The 24,393-nt window shown below is 40.9% G+C and overlaps 1 protein-coding gene across 2 annotated transcripts in view; it reads right to left on the bottom strand.

Moving 5' to 3' along the window:
• Sema5a (semaphorin 5A) overlaps nucleotides 1-24,393 on the bottom strand; it is a 424,233-nt gene that overhangs the window by 130,887 nt on the left and 268,953 nt on the right. For both annotated transcript variants that reach the window (XM_055618999.1, XM_055619000.1), the window contains 3 exons: nucleotides 23,901-23,963; nucleotides 12,853-12,951; nucleotides 10,019-10,232 (listed from right to left, as the gene is read on the bottom strand). In XM_055618999.1, the coding sequence (XP_055474974.1) occupies nucleotides 10,019-10,232; nucleotides 12,853-12,951; nucleotides 23,901-23,963 (376 nt within the window). The remainder of the gene's footprint in view (nucleotides 1-10,018; nucleotides 10,233-12,852; nucleotides 12,952-23,900; nucleotides 23,964-24,393) is intronic.

The raw sequence follows: 24,393 nt of genomic DNA, 5'->3' as shown, positions 1-24,393 counted from the left end.
CACACACACACACACACACACACACACACACACACACACACACACACGATAATAGGATTGGATTTTTGGCCAGTGCTCTTGCATGAAGAGCCATAACCATGAACTGACAGTGCTAAGGAGGTTTATTTGGGAGGGTACTAGCTGAAGAAGACTTAGAATAACATAGGAAAGAGGGTTAAGTGTCTGGAAGGGACACTGCCCCTCAGCTCTTAGAAACATTACGGATGAAAAAAAAAAAAGAAAGAAACAATGGGATGCAGAGGTCAGCTGTTGAAGGGTTTAATGAGCAAGGATGTTGTTGAGAGTGTGTAAGGAGCTCTAGAGCTGCCAGTTTAAAAGGAGCATCCTCAGCTGCCCATTCAGTACGCTTCTGGCACCCTGTCCATTATGTCTCATGCAGGATCCCCTTAGGTAAGGTAAGTGTATTGCCCACAGCTTCCTCCTTCGGCAGAAGGCTTCCACCAGCATTTCCAGGCCTGAAGGACAATGACACATTTCAGTAGAATGCTCACATGCACCTTTCTGTCTTGTCTGAGAGAGCAGAGCCTGTGTTGCACGTGTAGCACCTATTACTCTCTAGTTTACTGCTCTGTACAGGCCGTGCTGGTAGGACAGTTGAATCCATTTGGAAACACGCCCTACTGCCCAGCCGTGAACCCTGGGACAGTGATGGTCCCTGACTGTGTGAGCTGCTGCTAAATCAGGAAGTGCCTTTCTTGGAAAGCAGGTCTTTTGAAACTCATCTGGCATCCTGTTCCACCTCCAATGCAATGAAAATAGAAAAATAATTATCAAGTAGGCAGCCAAATATCTTCTGTGTTTGTACATGTAAATCTGGAAGAAGAGGACACCAATCTTGACAGGCAGAATCACAAGCTGCTCATTGTTTTCCTTCCATTATTTGATTTTTCTCTCTTGTTAAAGCATGATTCATTGCAAACTAGTAGGTGTCATTCTTGGAGGAACTGAACAAGCCATAAGTCAGGCATTGCTGTCTTGTCCATGATAGGTATTAGAAAGAGCGATCAAGAGCTAGAGCGATCAAGAGCTCGTTCATACATCATTACTATCAGAGCTACCAAGGAATAACAAGCTTCTCTGCTGACCAATTCGGAATAGGAGGAAATCACAGCTCCATGTGAGCATGTATATGAATGTATGAATGGAGAAGATGTCTTTTCTCATATGTGTGCAATACTGAATTGACTATTACAGAATAGTATGCAACACATGTTAATCAATTATGAGAGCTAGCCACTGTGATGGAAGAATTATGTTACATCTTACAGAATGATGACTGTGCAGTTGGCTGCTCCAAGAAGAGACTCTCCCTGTCAATACATGTGAGTGATGAGAGGATGCAAAGCAACCTGCATCAGAGGTCAGTTGGCCATGTAAAGTCAGACAGTCACTATCTGAAGGAAGTATCATAATCTACTCTACACTAATGCCCAAAGCCCCTACATGAAAATGTAGTTGTCTAAAATGGCTTAATCTGGGTGCTGTTACTCCAGTAGCAGAATCATGGGACTAGGCATTAAAGACATGAAAGAAATCTAATTTTTCAAGTTTATACAATTCTTACTAGAATTGAATCCATGAAAAAAAAATCATTTGCAAGCAAATGACCACCTTGCATAATGCTTGCCGAAAGAAGAGTTTGCATGACTGGGCGTGCAGCATATGTGAACTGCAGTGCTGCTCTGGACTGAACCTTTGGCATGTGAGACGCTCTGGCATCCCACATGACTACTGAGAGCACTGGAGGCACTCTCTGCGACAGTACTTAGTAAGATCACAATAAATGCTGGCTAGTACTACTGTCTCATCCTTTGCTCTTGCTGTTCCTTTGCCACTAATACGTTTTTGACAGAACTTCAAATAATACTAATAGTGAATGATCAAATGTATCGTGCATGCATTAAGCTTAAAGATGATGGGGATTTGAAAAGCATAAATACAGCTAGGCTGAGTTTTACCAATGGAGGCTATTCCACAATTAGGAAATGAATTAATGAAAACACTCTTTACATATGAAAAACTGCAAGCCACCTTAATTTGTAGGTGTCATTATAAAGCTCTTTCCACACACTTTTATAACTTTCAGACCCCTCCACTTTGTTTCCTTTGTCATAACTAGAACAGAATGCCCTGTAGGAACTTTCAAATAAAATTTGATTTCATTTAGGTAGTTATTTAGACCACCCAAATTTCTTGCAGATATTTTGTACCTCAAGTAAAACTTAAATTAAAAGTCTCTTCACCCTTATTTCTTGACTACAGTGCTTCCTCTGAGATTTCACCTACATCACAGATAGATTATCCATGGATGACACACATCTGTGCGTGCACATGCATGTGGAAGCGCGTGTGTCACATACATGCGGTACTGAGGTATGTATATACAGCTCAATACTTCCATCTACTGGCTGTATCAACTTTTATTCAATTTATTCAACCATTATTTTCTCTGATTTAGAGTGGCAATAATGATACATCACTTGACGTATCATTGTGAGATTCAAAGGGAATGCATGCCAAGTGGCAAGCACTCGGTTGGTAATAATCAAAACACAGAACAAAAATGATAACTGTCTCATTATGTATATTGAATAAACACATACATCAGTAAAGGGATCATTTCTGTTCACGTGACAACCTTCCTCATTAGGCATCCATTCTGCATATGAAATTAGGGCACTACTGCTTCCAGTCAGCCTGGGGCAATATGGCTGCAGGGACTGTGACGTACACAGAGCCTTCAGTGCCAGCGGTAGCATGCCTTCCTCAGCGGCTCACTAAGTAACTCCGATAGTGTCCTGGGTCATCCTTGAATCCTTTCTAAACAGACATTGCTCATTTCCTGGAACAGTACAAAAAGAAGCAACAAGAGCCCAGTGAATGGCTGTTATCATGACTAGGACCCTGCATATCAATACAGTAGCATGAACTTAGGAAATAGCCAGATGGAGGCAGGGGAAGGTCAGGAGTGAGGTCAGAAAGAGCCACTGACCAAGAGTAGGGCAAATGTGCATGCCTGAATGAGGGAACAGCTTGAGGGAGACAGCAAGAGTAGACAGGATTGGGGTGGAGCCAGTGTTGGAACAGATGATTTGGGGCAGGAAAGCAGGACAGACGAATAGTCCATAATGGAGAGTTGGGGCTTCAGGGTCATGAGCAGCTATTCAGATTTCTGTGGAATTTGAGGAGGAAGTAAGGTGTGGAAGCACAGAGCAAAGATAGCCCTGGTAATCCTGTACAGTCACAGGACTGTTGCCACCTCAGAATGCAAGACAGAAGGAGAGCTGAATCATTGGTTCAAGAGACATTTTTCTCCCCCTCTGTGGGGAATAAGACTGGTTGCAGTGCGCAGTTGACATGGGTTTGTTAATTCCAGAAGTAGCAACCCACACTCTGTATGGCCTTCTCAGTAAGGGAGAAGTATCCCCAGCCATCTAGAAAACTAGACTTCTCCATTTCTTGTGCCAAGAGGAGCTTCAGCATCTGGGTATTTGCCTAGACATTCCATTTCAAAGCAACAAAGCCATCCATTGGTGTGCCTTGTACTGTCTCCCTTCAGTCCAGGTGCGGAGCCTCTGGTCGCTCAACACCATCCTTATCACATTCTCCAAGTCACATGGGTCCATGGCCACTGGCTAGAACTAATTTCATGAAAATTTCTAAGTGCCTTTAAAGTGGGAAATTTTTATTTTGAATGCTAACTCTTTTTCTGATGGTATTTTCCCATTTATTTATTTATTCATTTATTTATTTATTTATTTATTTATTTATTTATTTATTATTTTTTAGATTCATTTTTAAACAGCTGATGATTTAATCTTCATGATCAATATGTATAATTCTTAATTATAATGCTTACTTGAATTCAAGGATAATAAGAAATGTTGGAATGCATATATATATATATATATATATATATATAAAACGTTCAAAACAAAACACATGAAATTCATTTTCAAGACAATCTCTGCGGCAACAGTGTATTATTTTTTTTTATCAATTTTTCTTCCTCACAAGCTACAGCAGAATAAGTAATGCCATATGATAGCTCTATCTCTGTTTCCTTGTTTGATGGGGCCTAAGGAAAGCACAAACAAAAACAAATAAAGATAAGAACCACAGAGAGTAAACTGTCTAATATGTAGTGACAAGTAGACTCATGCAAGAAGCCATCCACTAGGGAAAACAACGTGCTTAACAGAACAACAGAGACAATTTTCTGTAACTCATGTAACTATGCATCTTACAAAGAGAGATAATAATATGATTTTGAACAAGAAGATGGTCCAAAAAAGAACCCTGAGCAGACAGAAAGAGAACAATATTAACAAGCAGCCTGAGAGGAATGCAAGACTCTCAACAGGAAGCTGCTATGACTGTAAGACAATGAGCATGCAGCATTTTCCTAATTTACATCAGTGCTTGTAAATCTCTACAGATTCTCTCTTGAGAGAAATCTCTTTCCTCCCATGTGGATGTTAATGCGGAGTTCCATGCCAATCAGTGCACACTTGTGCCTTTACTGCAATATATCACCCATTCTCCTTTGAGATGTGCAAATCAAACCCCATGGGTTCTAAGTGACTTGTTGGCAAGAACAGAAACTCCTGAGACAGGCAAGGGCTCCATGGCTCCCCAGCTTTCTGACACTCAGCGCTCAGTTAGTGTCACATTATTTTCAAAAGGCAGTATCAAAACTGATTTCTTACATCCCATAAAGGGCTGTGTTAAATCATCCTGCCAACTTGTCTTCTTTGGTTGGGTAATTTCGGCTCATTATATTCTTTTTGCAATGCTTCAACAATGAAGAAAATTATCTGCCTTTGCTCAAAGTATACATGGCTTTTTTTTTCCATGGCAGTTTTGCACAGAGATATAGGTATCAGTGGAGAGGAAGCATTCAGGTATTTCTTAATGTGGCTCTGAACAGAGGGGAGGAGAATGTGGTATGCAAGGCCCAGGATTTCCTTTGAAGGACTACAGGGAAGACTGCCGATGAGTTGGATTTTGCGGTGTCCCCTCCAAGTGGATTGTTCTACCCAGCCTTTGAGTCTCCCATGTACCTAGTTTGGTAACAAGATTACAGCAGGTGTGCCAACAGCAGATTGCACACCTAAAGAGAATCTACTAGGGTCTTTCTGTACATTATAAGAACACTCTTATATAATTTAAAAGAATTTCCAAAATGCATTGATTCGGCATTCATCCTGATATACCCTTCTGCTGAACAAGATATTCATTATACTGCTCTCTATGTTACATATCCTTTTTTGGTAGATTTGAGGTCCTGTCATAGTACATGGTACGCAACCCAGTTTGAGGCTCAAGAGTCATATATCTGAAGAAAGAGCCCTGTTCAGAGCAAGCTCCCTTTTAAACATTGTCCTAGGCATGTATTAACAACTACATAGATGACGATGGAATCTGTTATATTCTTGTTTTACTGATTTTTTTCTTTCCCTTAACAATAACTTGGGATTCCCCATTCTTTCATTTAATTTTACCACCAAACCCTTTTTGCCTTCATGTTCCCTGGTTTCTACACTCTGCTCTTACTTGGGATTTGTCAGCTGTAGCCACTGATGTCAGTCTAGCAGGTGTTTTCCTCACTGGAACGCTTCATTGTGCACACACCACAAGGCAGTCCCTCACTACCAATCTTTTTCAGAGGTAAGCAGAAAGTATCGCTCTTTGACCTATGCACAGAGATCCTATCCCTCAAAGGAAATGATCTTAAATTACTAAAATTCAAGCACTGTCTTTAAAGTCTTCAGTGTGTCTACTGAAGGTTAAGTGAGCACCATAGATATATACCAATGGTGAGCATCATGGATACATACCAAACCAGAATGGTTCAAGATGGTCACCAAAAATAGTCTTCAGGAATAGAAACATGGTACCTCACAGAACATGATACTTTTACTGTCAGGACCTTTGTGGATCTGAAGTGAGTACTCCAGAGGCAACCACAGGAAGATTCTTGGGTTCAAGGAAGCTCAGGAATTTGCATGACAACCAAGTGGGGCAGGCAAATGGTTCCTCAAAGGAGGTGAAAGCAAGTCCCTGGATGTTAATATGTAACATCCACACTGAGCTTCACTATGAGCTTTTAAAGCTTACTCAGGCATTTGTCTTCCATATTCTCAAATAGGTGCCAAGCTACACAAGCATACAATTTTCTCAGTTTACAACACAATCGCACATACTCTTTTGGACATACTCTTCTTTTTTTCATACGTTTACTGTTTCCTCATTTTGACTGTCACTTTCATGAAAGCAAGTTTTACAGCTTCTATTTTAAGGTTTGGTTATTAAACATTTATTGTCCTGCCTTACAGTAATCATTTAATAAGGGTTAGTAATGATTAATATTTTAATGCTTTAAAAATGCTAAGAATTTTCTCTAAACATATAAATTTGTTTTAAGAGTGATTTTGGCACACAGGGAAAAATCTGCTTTTGAAAATTATGTTCACTATCGAACACATAATTTAGTTTTCCAGATGCCGCATAATGTTATTTGGTCAATTACACTGGCTTTGATACATGAATACATGATGGCTGAAGTGGGCAGAGAAGAGATGGGGGTTAAAAGGAATATCTTCAAATGTTTCCACCTGAGTCAGTTTGAAACATTCAAATCTTGGTTTTTTTGTTTTGTTTTGAGGTTGGTTTTGTTATTGTTTTCTTTATGATTCTAGGTTACAACTGAGACACTTCGCTTTATGTAACAATTCTATAAATGAAATGTTTTTATCTCCTTCTTATTCAACAAGCACTGACTGAGCCTAAGGTACTAAGCCCACAAAGATGACGCCTACCTAACCCTTGCCTCAAGAAACTCACAAACTAATGATGTAATCAATACCGTCAATTATCCTTTTTATTTATTTTTCCAGCCTGTTCAGGTTGCTATGGCAAAATCACCAAGTGGCTTATTATAAGGAATAGAAATTTGTTTCCCAAAGGTCTTGGGGCTGAACACTACCAGACAAGAAAGCAGCATACTTCATATTGGCTGATTTCCAAATTCATAGATCTCACATGATGGAAGAGGTTAGTCAGCTCTCTGCTTTTTTTTTCAGCATCTTTTTTTTATTAATTATTTTTGTTTTTATTAATTACAGTTTATTCGCTTTGTAGCCCCCTGTAGCTCCCTCCCTCCCCCTCCCAATCTTACCCTCCCTCCCTCTTCCCCAACTGTGCCCCTTCCCCAGTTCAATGATAAGGAAGGTCCTCTTCCCCTTCACTCTGATCCTAGTTTATCAGGACTCATCAGGAGTGGCTGCATTGTCTTCCTCTGTGGCCTGGTAAGGCTGCTCTACACTCAGGGAGAGGTGATCAAAGAGCAGGCCAATCAGTTCATGTCAGAGACAGTCCCTGTCCCCATTACTATGAACCCACTTGAACACTGAACTGCCATGGGCTACCTCTGTGCAGGGGTTCCAGGCCATCTCCATGAGTGGTCCTTGGCTGGAGTATCAGAAAAGACCCCTGTGCCCAAACTTTTTGGATCTGTTGCTCTCCTTGTGGAGCTCCTGTCCTCTCCAGATCTTACTATCTCCCACTTCTTCCATGAGATTCCCTGCACTCTGCCCAAAGTTTAGAGAGCACGAATTTCTTCATGAGGGCTCCAGCTTGGGGACCCAGTTGCCTTCTGAACATTTCGCATAGGCGGAGATAAGATTTAAATCTGTGAACTTGCAAGTATAGACTATGGCATTGATTAATTCATTTATGCAAATATCATCATCTAAACACCAATTATATACCTTTTTAAGTATAAAATAAAGCAATGCACAAGATTCATTCCAATGATTGGCAAATCCTCCTTTTGTTGAAAGATAGAAGCAAGATGGTACAAGAGTGCAATGGCCAATCTTAAAAATTGAACATAGTAAAGGGTCATGAGGGAGAGAGAGCAAAAGATGTAATTTTAAAATAATATGGTCAGGATATGTTCCATGGAGAAAGAGATATTTGAAGAAAGAGATATTCAAATCAAAGCAGTTCACCAATAGAAAAAAGATGTTGGTTGATTTTCAACTGTATACACTATTCAGCCAGTGAAATTGGCAATACAGGGGGAAAAATTTTAGGATACACCAATATAGGCTTTGGGGACAGTAGGGACTGTCCCCTACTCCCTACTGTCCCCAGGGAGTAGGTGTGTTCATTGAAATGAGTTCAAAGAAAGGATGTTAGCCGGGCCTGGTGGCACACAATCTTTATCCCAGCACTCAGGAAAAAAAGAAGTAGGAAGACCACTGTGAGTCTGAGTGTATCTTTGTCTACAAAGTGAGTTCAAAATTGTCAAGACTACAAAGAGTAACCCAAAACCCTGCCTCACAAAGAAAGGAAGAAAGAAAGAAGGAAGGAAGGAAGAAAAAAGGAAGGAAGGAAGAAAAAAAGAAAAGAAAAAAGGGGGTGTTAATGTGGGAAGTCCAGTTGCTGCTTAGGTTCAGAAAACCATCCGCACAGCCCTTTGGGAACAGTAAGTCAACAAGGCTACCAGAGGAGCAGTGAAGGCAGCGTGAATTTTCTGTGAAGGTGTTCTAAAGGGAACCTGTGATGCTTGAGTTGTCTGTGTTGTTTAGCAATTACTCTTGAGAGATAAAGGGCAGACAGGTGACGGATGGAAAGATGACGGATGGATAGATGACTGTACACAGATACACACAGACAGATGGATGATAGATACTCCCAAGTAAAAGCGGTAGTTCCCAGGCGGAGACAGCTTCCCCTGAGTAATATTTGAGAATATATGCACTTATTTTTGTTTTATAACTTATGGAGGTGGGAATAACTACTAGGCTTTAGTAGGCAGATATCACAGATGACAGGAAACAATCTCCACAAAGACAATGGCTTTCTCATAACAAAGAATTACCTGAGCACAAAAGTAGCATCAATGAGGGTGAGGACTCTTATGTACATATATAATTTCTGTTGGGAATAAGGCCACTAAATTTTTGAAGGTCTCAAAACAGCAAAACAATAAGTGTTTCACTAGTGGAGTCAATATTACAGGTTTGTGCATCAAATAAGTGCGAAGGTGATGAATCGCACAGCGTGCATAGACACTGTCCCTGTGAGTGGGGCTGCACTCACATGAGAATGCACTCACACACACACAGGGATGACTTTTGCTAGCACACTGGACTTTCACACAGTAACACACATCTGTGTAGCTGCCTGTCCATTCTCTGGCTGCTTCTTTAATGGATGCTTTATTTCTTGCTTATAATTGACTGGTGCTTTCTGGTAATTTGTTTGTTTGTTTGTTTGGTTAGTTGGTTTTTAAAAAGAGAATTAGACATGAGCATAGTACTTCTTTCAGGGCATAGTAACACACAACTTGGAACAAGTCTAAAACTATAGTGCTAATTTTGCATCCATGAGCTGAGCAGAGCAGCTGTTAGGACCAACTTGTCAGGCTATGGGTGACAGAATCTAAAGTGACAAGACTTGGGTCCTGATGAAAACTTTCAAGGCACTGATTTAAATTCTGAAAATGTTTGCCCCAAAGTGATAGCCACATACACTGGTGATATTTTTTAAATTGTCAAATTATTTGGAGTTACTTGTAGGTGAATGTGTTGTTCACACTGTCTGAAAATGTCATGAAATATAATAATTTCTTGTTCAAAATATAGTAAGTAGACATTAAGAAAGAATCCACATGAGGTTGTATGTGTCTGTAACCCAGCATTCAATTTCCTAGAGTTCACACAGCAACATAGGAAGAAACAGCCAAGCACTGTTCAGTGGTCTTGCCAGCAGCAGCTGACACTGTGGACCCTATTTTTGTGGCTTACAATGTTGGACGCAGCCCTCCTCCTCCTAGTACTGAAAAATGTACTGCTAATTATCAGTGCTTAATGTGTTATCCCCTGAAGACGAAGAATTGTTCTTCCTTATGAAGTGTGGCTGTGTTTTTAAGCAATAAGTAACACGAACAGAACAATGGGAGGCCGGGGGTGACTCAAGGACTTACCATTGAGCCATTTGGAGTTGTACTGGGCTGTTCGAAGAGGAGGTAAATTGCCCAGACTCCGGTAAATGGCTGGATCTCGCCCGGGGAAATCCATGGCTGTTGCAGCGTAGAGCTCCCCGCTGGCTGTGAGCAGGGCGGTAGAGTTGTGCTGGGGACTGTAGGGGCAGCGGGCCATGCCACTGATCTGGTCACGGATCTCAGTCAGGTTACTCAACTGTGGGTGAGGATGAGAGGGACACCAGTTATCCCTGAGAAATCCCATTCAATGTGCCTGTATATTCCACCATAACCCACCAGTAGAAAAGTGTGCTCCATGTGTGCTCTGGCTTGTGTGAGATGAAAAGCTTTTCTAACCCTGACTTTGGGAAATCAGTTCCGTGTATTCTATGCCAGAGAATCCATCCTAGTAGTTATACAAATTCATGCTACTGCTACAATATGAAGCAAGATTATTATATATAGGGCTTTGAAGTAGGATGTGTGAATGTTGGCTGTTTGCTACTTTAATGAAGAATCCAACTTTAATATTTATAAATATGTGAATCATAATAAGGAACTATGTTCATGGTATTAGTCTGACAAAAAAAGATAGCCCTAAATACTACTCAGTGGTAAGCATGTGCCAATATTCTGCACTATGTATACACATTTCTTATATCTTTCTTCCTTCTTTTTAAGTCTTGAGAAAGCTGTATGTTTGTCAAGTATCAGCTGGCTTTCCAAATTCTGATTGCCAACTAATAAAGCATGAGAAAAGCTTTTTTTAAATAAATTATTTATTTATTGTAATTTATTCACTTTGTATCCCCACTGCAGTCCCCTCCTTCATCTCCTCCCAGTCCTACCCACCCTTTCTCTTCTCCTCCTATGCCCTTTCCCTAGTCCCCTAATAGGGGAGGACTTCCCCTATCAGGTCTCATCAGAGCTGGCTGCTTCATCTTCCTTTGTGGCCTGGCAAGGCTGCAAACCCCATGGGCAGGTGATCAATTCATGTCAGAGACAGCCCTTGTTCCCATTACTAGGAAATCCACTTGGACACTGAGCAGCCTATGGGCTTCCTCTGAACAGGGGTCTAGGTCCTCTCCATGTAAGGTCCTTAGTTGGAGTATTGGTCTCTTCGGCCCCCCTGGGCCCAGATTTTTTGGCTCATTTGTTCTCCTTGTGGAGTTTCTGTTCCTTCCAGGTCTTTCTATCTCCCTCTTCTTCCATAAGGTTTCTGGTACTCTGTCCAAAGTTTAGCTTTGAGTCTCAGTACCTCCTTTGATACCCTGCTGGGTATAGTTTTTCAGAGGTTCTCTATGGAAGGCTCCTGTCCTGTTACTTGTCTTCGTCTACTTCCAATGTCTATCCTGTTTGCCAGTCTAAATGAGAATTAAGCATCTTCCTAGGGTCCTCCTTGTTGTTTAACTTCTTTAAATTTTAGTATGTTTTTCCTATATTATAGGGATAATATCCACTTATAAGTGAGTATATACCATATGTGTCTGTCTACTTCTGGACTACCTCACTCAGGATGATCTTTTCTAGCTACCACCATTTGCCTGCAAATTCTATGATTTCCTTGTTTTTAATTTCTGAGGAGTATTCCATTGTGTAAATATACTACAATTCTTCTTTTGAGGGACATCTAGGTTGTTTCCAGATTTTGGCTATTACAAATAAAGCTGGTATGAACATAGTTGAGCAAATGTCCTTTTTGAATGGTGGGGCATCTTTTGGATATATGCCTAGAAGAGATATAGCTGGATCTTGAGGTAGCACTGGTCCTAATTTTCTGACAAAGTGCTAGATTGATTTCCAAGTGCTTTTTTTTTGTTTGTTGGTTTTTTGTTGTTGTTGTTTGTTTTGTATTGTTTTTTTTTATATTGGAGAATTTTGAGAAGACTCAATTTCAATTTGGTTCTTGACTCTTAATTTAGTCAAGAAAATAGTGAAGACAGCGTATGCAGTAATAACATGCTCACCCTCTCCTCCACTGTTGGAAACATAGACCTTGACAAGTTACGTAACGTCTTTCTATCTCAGTGTCTTCATTTTTAGAAACTACCTCTATAAAGTAAAAACCACATGACCTAGATAATGAGGATGAAATGTGTGTGGTGTCATATAGTGACAGCTGCATATGGGAAGCAGAAAACCGTCTTCGGCCACCACTTATCATCCTCCTCCTGCTCTTTATGTCCAATAACTAAGCATAAATTTCAAAATAATGAACAGTAAGCCTAGATGATAAGTTAAGGTTTTAAGGGAAGTTGTAATATCCATAAATTAACATAATGGTGTTTCCTAGTAATATTTCTCAGGGAAGATTAAATTAATACCCTGAATTAAAAAGATAGCATGCATGTCTAATGGCCCTGCCATGCTTCTACAGGGGCTGTGTAGGATGAAACTCCCTGTCTATAATAACAGTTATAATGTTACTTTGCTTATGGATAAGTTTGTTCATTTAGTTTTGCCATACCTCCTATCCAGTTTGTAAAATTTTTCATATACGATTTCAGTAAGTGATAATATTTCTAGCACTATAAAAATAGGAAAGTGTAAATAAGAAGTATATGTTTATGATTGGTGCTTAGAGCCATTCATTGGGAAAATGCTGACTGAAATAGTTTTCAAAGCATACCTAAGTATGTAATATACAATTAATTTCTGTTCCTTCTTGTAAATGACAGTCCTGATTGATTAGAGGTAAACAAAGTATTTGCTCAATTCTGCAACGTTGCAAAGGTGTTTCCCTCTGTGTACAGAAACACATTTACAATGGGACTTTGAAAGCATCACCTTTGACTGCTCCTGGTATAAGTTTGTGGAAGCTCAACACAGACACATACCGAGCGGATGGTGCAGACAGGTGTGAAAGCATTGGTCCCACAGGTGAACAGCCGGTCCCTGCCCACTAAGAGCACACGGATGTAGTTCTGACATTCCTCCTGAAAATGAAAAGTATAAGAAACATATTGACAAGTCCTGAAGGTAAGAGGGATGATGAGCAAGGATATTCTGGGCCTGCCAGTCAAAGAGCAAACAGTCCTTCCCAGTGTTGACTGGGCAGCAGAGAAGCTGTTGACCGTGTGTCTATACCCAGACACTTTTCCATGGATATTTAATAAGGTAGGTGTGGTATAACTGTGTCTTCCAAACATGAATTCATTTTGAATTGTACTACAAACTTTAAGTTTTCTTGAAACTTTCTATATAGGAAAATAAATAAAATTAACTCATTTGATGCTGCTCATGAAGCATTGGCTGCCTTAGCTCATGAGGCCTCAACACTATGCAAAGGGGGGAGAAATAGTCCCTCCCTCCAGGGAATAGCATACCATTTGATTACCTGATACCAAATAGTCAGTCGTGAAAATACACATACAGATAATATTCCATGGACTGAGCAGGCTGTATTTTCGTATTTAGGATTATACTCACACATGCACACAGACACACAGATATGTAACACCAATTAATGAAAAACTGGCTATGAATTTGAACAAAAACAAAGAAAGGTATATGTGAATGCTTGGAGGGAGCAATAGGAAGTTATAACACTTCCTACTAGGAAGGTTGCATATGGGAAATTGATTGTTATGGGCTCAAACTAATCTAAGTGTAATATATGTATGTATAGAAGTGTTATAATGAAACCCGTTTTTGTATAATTAATACATATTAAAACTACATTAAAGACATAGCAAGTGTCTATAAACAAATTTAACTCCCTTACAAGTAGCACTATAATTAGTAAGAAAGTGTTGCTCAGAATATCTGAGAAAGAATCCTGGGCTGAGAAGTGATCTACAGGTCACAGTAAAGAGCACATATCCCTACAACAGTGATGGACATGTGAGAAAGTAGTTACTTAACAGAATTAGAGGAGCTGGGAAAGACGACAGAACATTGCTTCAGTTGGAGAACATAAGATAGTGCTGTCAATAAATAGGGCCATGTGACAGGAAGCTGCCCTTCATTCAGCACACACTGATTTGAAGCTCTTTGTACTAGAAGTTACAGTTTGAACAGGAAAACAAGGACCATAACATTTACTGCATAGCTGTCCGCTATAACGAAGAAACATGGTCTCCACTGCTCTAAAAGGGAAGGGAAGACAAGGCTGTAGGAAAGTTCCTGAAGAGAAAGTTTAAGGGAAGAATATGGTTTGTTGGAGCTACCAGGTAGAGGTGTGTGGAAGACCCATGTCGGACCTCACTGAACAAGGGTCACACAGGCAAGGAAGATGGTCTGTGTGGGCATGGCATCTAGGTTAGAAATTCCACAGGAGACGTAATATATACTGTGGTGACAGAAAGAGGCCATCAAGGCCGGGGTAGTGAGTGTGCATTACACCCTGAGCATGAGTTGGGCTGATGTTGTCAAAGCACTACTCAGGAATCCATGTGGAAGAAAGACAGAGTGATTAGAAAAGTGAGTTGTGTAGGGATGCTCCTCTTTCCCCTCTGTGCCTGGCAAGTTGAGCTGTAAAAGCCCAGAGGCAGAATGTGGCACATCAGCAGGATCTCCCTATGGGACTAGCATGGAGTGCCAGGATGCCAGGATAATTTGAATCAAATAAAAACCCTGACAAAATAAATTCAATAATAGTGCAGCAATCCTGCTCACTGGTCACATGAACGTCACTTTCAGTAGTAGTGGGAGTTTGCATTATCAGATCTACTGCAAAGCTTAGCTCATGCAATGCAAATTGAACACTCACATGAATTTGCTCTGTAAGAGAAGTGAGATATCAAATATACTATTCTATTTGCTCCATTGCTAACAAAAACAACACATCATAACTGGCTGAGAACACTGAGAGGAAAAAAAGAAGCAATAGAAAGAAAGAAGGGGAGTTAGTCTGATGAGGAAAGGATAGGAGCTCCACAAGGACCAAATATATCTGGGCACAGGGTCTTTTCTGAGACTGACATGCAACCAAGGACCATGTATGAATGTAACCTAGAACCTCTGCTCAGATGTAGCCTGTGGTAGCTCAGTAACCAATTGGTTTCCCATAGTGAGGGGAATAAGGACTATTTCTAACAGGAATTCAATGACTGGCTCTTTGGCCTCCCCACTCCCCAAGGGAGGAGCAGTCCTGTTAGGCCACAGAGGAGAGCTTTGCAGCCAGTCCTGAAGATACCTGATAAAACAGGATCAGATGAATGGGGAGGAGGTCCCCCCATCAGTGGATTTGGCAAGGGACACAGTGGAGATGTGGGAGGGAGGGAGGGACTGGGAGGGAATGAGGGATCGGGACACGGCTGGGAAACAGAGTTAATAAAATGTAACTGATAAGAAAAAAATAAAATTCAAAAAAAATAGAAAAAAAAGAAAGTCTCACGTTAACAGAAAATTTGGAAAATAAGTATGAATAATTGTAAATACTTGGAAACTGAGAAAGGTAGAACAGTTGGAGCAGAATTTGCTTTGCTCCCAAATGCTTTCCTGACTGGGGAGAGGACAGAAGCATTCCAGCGAGCAAAGAACATCATTAAAGGCATCAAAGAACCACACAGATGCCTATCCCAGGGGTAAGGACACCAGGGCATAGAAACGGAGTTTACAACAGGATCAAAGGGAGGACAAACACAGGAAACCAAGGCCTGTGTGTATGAGGCACCTCCACCTAGACCTTCTGAAATGCAGGGCTGGGTGTGCTTGATGGGATTAGTGGACATACTGTTGTGATAATGACCCTGTAATAAAGACGGGAATGGAAAATTACAAACAGTATGTAGGGTGGAGAGCTCATCCATTTCAATTTGCTGCTCCTTTAACTTCCAAAGAAGGTGAGATGTAAAGGAAATGTTCTTCTCAAAGCATGAGGGCACCCCAAGGAGTGAGTCTCACTAGAGAAACCACACTGCTGTAAACAGCACAGGCCAAGGGGGAAATTGTTCTGACTGAAAAGGCCTGACCCACTGCTGATTTCTGCAGACTTGGCAAGGGGAAAGCATGTACTCCAGTCAATTATGAAAGCAAAGGGAACAACAGAGATAACAAACAGGGTGCTTATGCAAATCCCCTAATAGAAACACAGTGTCAGTGAGACAGACCTCCTGAAGGCATGTCACAAAGCTGATGGAGAAGCAGCCTGTCAGCAGGGGTTTGGGATATAGATACATGTAGAGAGAGGCACAGAAAGTTCCAGTGGCTCTTCAATCAAAGAAACAAGAAGGGAGGGAACACGGGGACCATTTCAAGTGCAGCAAAGGCAATGGAGCATGTTCGGATTATTGGGACTTTGTAAGAATTCACTAGGCCTTGACCAGTTTCCTCAACTGAGTGTTGGGAAGGAAGGGAGTCATAGAAAGGACCAAGGTGGTCAGAGAAGGAGGCCAGTGCTTCATCTATTTTTCTGATGGATGGAAAACAGAAACAGCCCACAGAAACCTCAGAGAGCTTGTGATGAACGGTACCTATTACGGGTAATAGAATGTATTCTAGAAGGCCTCAACTGTATGGACTCCCATCTTCAGGGCGTAAAGGAGGTCAGTGAAGAAGGCTGTGTAGTCACCAGTTGGACCAAATCCAGCTGAGTTCATACTCACAGGTCCTTCAGGCATGACACCAGAGGTGGGCCCCATCTGTGCATCTTCATCACTTCACAACCCGAGTTTACCCATGGCTTACTCAGCTTACTACCTTCCTGCGTGACCCCCCTCTTAATGATTCTCCTCCCTTTAATTCACAATTTGCCACCTCTTACTCAAAAAGAACTGCATGTGAAAACGATCTTAAAACACCTTTGCTAATTTTTTAAAGAAAGGCTGAGACAACTTCAAGCAAAATAGAAAAAACATAGTAGAGATATTTAGCTTTGAGGCACAAGATATGTTTCAGGATCAGAGTTGAATTTAAGAATAGACAAAATGGCACAGAGTGCCAAGGTAGTAACAGTCAATCCTGTGACATAGATTCTTGATGCTAATGTCAGCAGCAAACTCAGTTTTTTATAGGTTACCTGGACTTGCTCAGAACAGTGCTTGGGATCACCACTTTGAAATATGGGCAGATGATTGGGTAGAAGATGCTTCAGGAGTTTCTTAACTGTTTTTCTTACAAATAAGCATATTGAAATGCCTATGGTTTCCACATTTTACCTGATTTCCCTCTTTATATTCCATTTCTGCACTGTGAAGACAGGTGACGATGACTTATTGAATTCTGATTCTCCCAATAGTCATAGGGCACATCTCTGAGGTCCCCCGAAGCCAATCGCCACTTGGCCTCTGTGGTTGGTAGTGAGAGTCATCTACATATGTTTGGCTAATTCTACTTTGACACTAAAATGTCCCATATGTGTTTGTGGTCCACGCGTGGGCCAACTTGTCCTTCACTTCAAGAAGATTCTATTTTGTTTGGTAGTTGAGAAACATGGTCAAGTTGCAAAAAAAGACTTCCTGATGGGGATGAACAGCTTCCACTTGGGGTCATGGATGCAATCTCCAGCCTCCAAGAAAGAAAGTACATTTTAGGGGCCTTTTCTTTTGAATGATCTGGTTGCATTGTAACATATCATCATGTCCTCCTCCCCTATCAAATATGTTCTGTTTATCAAAGAATGTGTAGCTATGTAGCAATATGACTGCCAAGCAGCACAGACCCTCTAGTGTCTCCTTAGAAGAACATGGACCACTTGACAATTCCAAGGAGGTGAGAACAAGACTGGAAGGCTGACAGCTTTATGTTACCTGCAGTGCTCCCAGTGAAAACAATGCATCTTCCTTTTAGTGACGTATTACCTTTATGCACATCTAAGGTGATGAAGAGAAACAATACAGATGTGTGTATCTAAACTTGACTTTATGTATGGCTGTGCATATACATATGTTTATGATGCAATTCAGAATTGTCTCTAGCTATCCATGGGTCTATGGCTCTTCAAAGGTAACAAAATATAAGGATGTTCAAGCCTCTCACAAAAAGATGTAGAATTTACCTCTAAGCTGCTCATATCTAACGATATGCTTTTAATTATCTGTAGATTATTTTTAGTAGCTATATACTGTGAATGCTACATAAACAGATCTTGTGGGGTTTTTTTTTGTTTTCATGCAAAGTGGGTTTTCTTTTTTTAATTTTAATTTTTTATATTAATTACAGTTTATTCACTTTGTATCCCAGCTGTAGGCCCCTCTCCCATTCCCTCCCAACTCCACCTTCCCTCCCTTATCTCTTCCAATGCCCCTCTCCAAGTCCACTGATAGGAGAGGTCCTCCTCCCCTTCCATCTTACCCTAGTCTATCAGGTCTCATCAGGACTGGCTGCATTGTCTTCCTCTGTGACCTGGTAAGGCTCCCCCATCCAGGGGAGGTGATCAAAGAGCCAGCCACTGAGTTTGTGTCAGAGACAATCCCTGTTCCCCTTACTAGGGAATCCAACTGGATACTGAGCTGCCATGGGCTACATCTGAGATCTTGTGTTATTTAAAGAATAAATTAAAGGAAAATACTTTTAGTTAAGAAAAGTCACACACACACACAGTGTCTGGTGTGCAGAACCTACTCAAGATGACTGTGTCTAAGATGAAGGGTCTTAGTTCTTAAATCAATTGTGTAGCATATAGGCATGTCGAGAGCATCCCACATACCTTGTTAAAACTCATTTCAGGGAAAAGCAGCAAGCTCAAGCCTTCCAGCACCATGTTCCCAAGGCAGAAGGTGCTGTGCCTTTCTTTTCCCACTCACTAGGAGTTGAGATCTTTACAAGCATAATTTGGCAGCTGAAGAAGCAGGACCACAGGACACAGAATGGACAACAATGCACAGAGCCTTGGATTCTAATCCAAATTCTCCCACCAATTAGCACAATAATTCTAAGAACTTAGTGTCAAAAATACTAAAATGAGATCATGAACAAGAACATTTTGAAAATTATGAAATGTCATAAAGGCACAAAGCAGCCCTTTCATTCCCTTAATAATTACTTATGTTTCCTTTGTGTAGTCCCTAAATGCCACGGGGGAGGTAGCTGAGTCCAGACACAAGAACCAGCAACAGACAAGGCACTCTTGTTAGATGCTAGGACAATTGGCTATTTGTGTCTAAAATAATATTTATGTGAAATGTATTTCGAGAGTTCTACAGTTTGATTTCAATAACACATATTTCAAAGACAAAGAAATGCAATGACTTTTGTTATACTGTTTTTTTTGCATTAATAAAAATGGATTTTTTCTCCAGCTTTAATGCACACGATACTTGCAGCATTGCAACCATGGTGAGTGGAATCATATAGAAGTAAATTAAAACTCAGACCTTATTCAGAATGCTCAATCTCAGTGCCTGATTTCCTTACAGCCTTAATCAAAGATTTGGGTTACTTCTCATGACCTTGACTCCCTAAATTATAAATTTCATGTCTCCAACACATAAGAAGTTGCTAGCAGTTGACCCAGCAACCCCAGGGGAGAAAAATATTTACTATCCTGAGTTCAACAACCATCTGAGGATTAATCATCTCTCTAGAGAAGTGGGTGTAGGCAGTAGCCCCTTGCAGGCTCAGCCGTGTTCTTCCACACATCATATATTAATGGCAGTGAAATGAATTGATCTGTACAGTACACACATTTGGGGACAGTAGGAACACACTGAGTCAGTCAAAGGGCCTAAAGTTTTTGCATTTTTAAAATGCCACATTTTTGTATTGTTCTTTTTATTGTAGGGAAAAAGGAGACTTTGTAATTCTGTGCACATTCTCCAAATACTACAGCACAAGCAAATCTATTGAGGTATTTGGATTTTCTTTACAAATTCATGACGATTACGAAAAGCCTGAATTTTATTCCTCCAAAGATCATTGTATTTTAGACAAACTGAAATGTTAGTTAACTTAGATTCCAGTATCTGTCAGCCTGGAGATCTTTAGGATGTCTGAAACCTGAACTCAGGGCCTGCCCATTGATAGCATTCGTGTTGTGATTTCTTCTTTTCCTGGAGACTGTCTTGTTTCTTTTCTTTTATGTGTCCTTGGTGCTAGGCTCCATGCCAATGCCCATTTGAGGGAAGAAAAAGAGATGTGAACTAAGGAAAGATGACTTTTGGGGATAGGGGGATATGACAGCCTTTGCTCTCACCCTGTGGGCCAGGCTATAGGGTTATCTATTCTGACAGGTTAGGGAAGCTGCCACCACAGTTTGTAAGCATATGTTCCTATTGTACACAATTCCTGACTTTGGTTTTGAGATGGGGTCCTAAATCTCTGGGACTTTGGTGATCCTCCTAACTCAGCCTCTCTGCAGGAATTAGAATCACAGGCAAGCGAGGGAGGAGCAGCCTTACTAGGCCACAGAGGAGGACATTGCAGCCTGATGAGACCTGATAAACTAAGGTCATATGGAAGGAGAGGAGGACCTCACCTATCAGTGGACTTAGAGAGGGGCAGGGGGGAGATGAGGGAGGGAGGGTGGGATTGGGAGGGAATGTGGGAGGGGGCTACAGCTGGGATACAAAGTTAATAAACTGTAATTAACATAAAAATTAAAATTTAATTAAAGAAACTAAAAAATAAAAAAGAATCACAGGCAGGAAATAACTCAAGAAGCAGCTACATGAGCTAAATTCTATTTCAACGAAACACTGCCTCTTAAGACTCTAAATTTACCATTATGCTTAATGCAACCTAAAATAAAATAGAATTAATCTTGCACATAATATAAAGTGTTTGAAATTTATTTTCATTTGTTTTAATATATGTCTTAAAAATCCAACAAACAGTTGTAATTATCATAATTACCAAGATTTGCCATTATTCTTAATCCATTAAAACCCAAATCTTATGAACTATAATGGGATGATTTGGTGAGAATACATCTGTTTTCCCCATTCTATTAGGAAATCTCAGTTTAGTGTATTGACAATTTGTCCTTTCATTGGATTAGGGGTGTATTACTTCCTGGGCATGAATGATACAAAATACAAATTTCTGCATGCAAAAGCAACCAAAGATCAAGGCTCGAGGTAAAATGCGGGCTGATGTATTCAGCTGAGAAATTTCCCTAAGTAGTAATAATACACTAGAAAATGAAAACTACCTGAATAAGTTGATCAAGAGCTTGTAGACTATGTTGTGGAGAAACCTCCAGATGGCTGAACAGATCTTGGTGCTCTCTTCTAAGTCACAAGGACCACAGAGAGACTAAAGTCCAGGAAGAGGCATAGAGCAAACTACTAGCATTAATAAAAGTCTGTGAACCAAACATGTAAATAGATTCCTGGTGAAATACAATAATACTCCCAGGGATAAGACAAAAACAAAAACAAACAAAACAAAACAAAAAACAATCCAAAAATTGGCAATTCATATATTATTTGGTAAATTAAAGCACAGATTCCATGGAAACGTATGGAGCAAATTTGATTATTTTGGGTTGTGATGCCATGGTGGGCAGAGGCAGGTAAGCTGCTAAACCTACTGTATGGAAAAAGCAATGTCCCCTTTTAAAGAAGACTGCTTTTCTCCATCATCCAAAGTTATGAGGGGGAGGAGCTGAATCAAATCCACTGGCCTGGAGTAAGCTTAGTGTGCCCATTCAACCATACAGTATTGCTGTTCTTCACCCCACGTTCCAAAGAGATTCTGGAGGGCACCAGAGCCACAAAGAAACCATTGGCACGGCCAGTGTTCCAGGGCTGAATAATTAGCACAGCAGAACAGGGCAAAGACAGATAGCCACAGGTGTTCCAAGACTGATAACTGATGGAATGAGAGACCATACCCCAAGAGCTGAGCCAGGCAGGCCAGGAATAGTGGACATGCAGCTAGAGGATGGAGAAGAGAGAATAAGGTTCTCATGAGTGATGAGGATGGTATGGGGGTGGGGATGGGGTCGGAGTGGGAGTGGGACTTAAGTCTGAGGTTCACAAAATCTAAACCCAAATCCACATTTACAGGCACAAACTCTGTGACCAGTGTCAACTTAAATCCTTATCTGCTTACTGGTACAACTTACTGGTATCTGCTTACTGGTACAACTACAAGACTCAGAAAATAATAATAATAATAATAATAATAATAATAATAATAATAATAATAATAATAATAAAAGAAGTAAGAGAAAGTCACCAAAAGCAAAGTGAAAAGAAAGGGGAAAAGGAAAAGGGCACCTGAAGGGAAGAGAAAGTGTGGCCAGGTTACCAGCCAGTGCCCAGGCCTTCTGAAGGCAGCTTCGTGTTAAAGCTGAAGTCCTGGAAAGAAGGTCCAGTGTGTCCACCACTGAGCAGTGGGGCTTGCTATGTCACTATCACTATCCCCTTCCCATGTAATCTGCCTACCTCAGCTTACTGCTCTGGGTAGGGGCTTTTATGGAATCCTATAGGAGCTCTAGGAATAGGTACCCAGCTCCTGGAGATTGCAACCTTCTCTAGGAGGGGAAATAATGGCATACAAGACTCAGGAAGCCCAGGGAACCTTCAAGGTTCATGACCCCATATCCGGAGTTTTAGGAGATACTCATTTGTTCATGTCTCCTCAGGAAAAGTAACACAAGAGAATGGTATGTGTTCTGAACACATGGCTGGTAAAAATAAATATGAGTTCTATGACTCATCCATTCTGTTGAGTCTCAGCATTGCACAGAAGCCACGGCCATGTAGAAGTCATGTCTCCAAGCATTGTGACATATTTTATGAAACTCCCTAAGCAAGTTTAGAGAGTTCTCTGCTATGTTTTTATTTATACCATTATACACTCATTTACTTGGGAGTATTTCATATTCTGGTTCTTTGTAACCTGGAGCTACCAGTATAGCTTGGTAAATTTTTAATGATTTAGCTCAGAGGTATTTTTGATGATTAAATATCTTTTGGTAAACAATGCCCATCAATTTCTTTCCTCTACTCCTTCCCCCTTCTCTTCTCCTTCTTTTTCCTCATTTTTTTCTTTCACCCTTTCCTCCCTCTCTATGTCCATGTATTTTACCTTGGCTAAGCTGATGATTTATTACCACCTCTTTTCCTTCTACTCCCCTGAGAGCTGCATCATTACCCAATCCTCAGATCCAAGCACTACAAGCTAGGGATAAGAACAAACCATCATACTCATTGTCAACATACAGAAGAGGGCCACCTGATACTGTTCACTCCATTGGCTGTGCTGTTCCACAGGCTCCTGGTCTGAGGCCAGCTCAGCAGGGATGGCCTTCTCTGCCCCTCTACCTGTACTCACGTTTCCCCACAAACCAAAGCACAGTCAGAATTGGAAAGGCAGAGTCACTGACAGAACAAGGGGCACTGAGCCTGTGGTGGCACTGCAGGGTAATATCGTCAGGGAACAAAGGACGCTTTTCCTGAAGACAGAGCTCCTGAAAGATAAAGCTCCAGTGTGTGCCACCAAACCGCAGTTGTGTGAGAGGTCTGTGTGTGAGCAGTAGGTGCACCCCATCCTCAACTCCCCATGCTCTTTGTGTGAGAAGTTGAGAACCTAGGTTCCAGCACTCACAGACAAAGAACAGAGCACAAGGATATGCACACAAGTTTGATGCAGTGATTGTTGGGTAAGTGTTGAATATCTGTTTAGTATGTATAAGGCCCTGAGTTGTGCCCCTGCAAACCACAAGATAATACAACTATTTAACTACTACTGCAAAATACAGAAGAGGCAAATTAAATTCTATTTTAAATCGTTTTCCTACATTTTTCTAACACTGTCATAGCTGGTTTATTTTAAATCTTATAGAATGATTCAAAGTACAAATAAGGTGTTAGCTTGCTTTCTGACCCTCCATGAAAGACTGTTTGCTGTGACTCATTTCATTGAATGTTAAAACATGGAGCGTTTACTCTGTACATACTTATCACTTTGCAGGGAAGCCACTACCAGGAATCAAATGCTGTATGCACAATTCTGAGCACAGGTGGGATATCACACACTGCTCTGCTCTCCTTACCTTTGATTTGCCCTTGCTGTAACAGGCCTTCTTGGTAGCTTCATCACACTCCCACTCCACAGCCTGCAAAGAGAACAAATACACCATTAGGAATTTGAGGGAAAAGGGGACATAAGAGGGTCCCGGAACCCCTGCTCGGATGTAGCCCGTGGTAGCTCAGTAACCAATTGGTTTCCCATAGTAAGGGGAACAAGGACTATTTCTAACAGGAACTCAGTGGCTGGCTCTTTGACCTCTCCTCCCCCCCAAGGGAGGAGCAGTCCTGTTAGGCCACAAAGGAGGACTTTGCAGACCTGATAAAACAGGGTCAGATGAATGGGGAGGAGGTCCTCCCCTATCAGTGGACTTGGAAAGGGGCAGGGTGGAGATGAGGGAGGGAGGGTGGGATTGGGAGTGAATGAGGGAGCAGGATACAGCTGGGATACAGAGTTAATAAAATGTAACTAACAAGAAAAAAATTTTTAAAAAAATCATATCAATGCACCTTTGTGCC

The sequence above is a fragment of the Psammomys obesus genome, unplaced genomic scaffold (assembly GCF_907164565.1).
Source record: "Psammomys obesus unplaced genomic scaffold, mPsaObe1.curated_primary_1811, whole genome shotgun sequence".
Lineage (NCBI taxonomy): Eukaryota > Metazoa > Chordata > Mammalia > Rodentia > Muridae > Psammomys > Psammomys obesus.
This window is presented reverse-complemented; position numbering and strand designations above follow the sequence as displayed.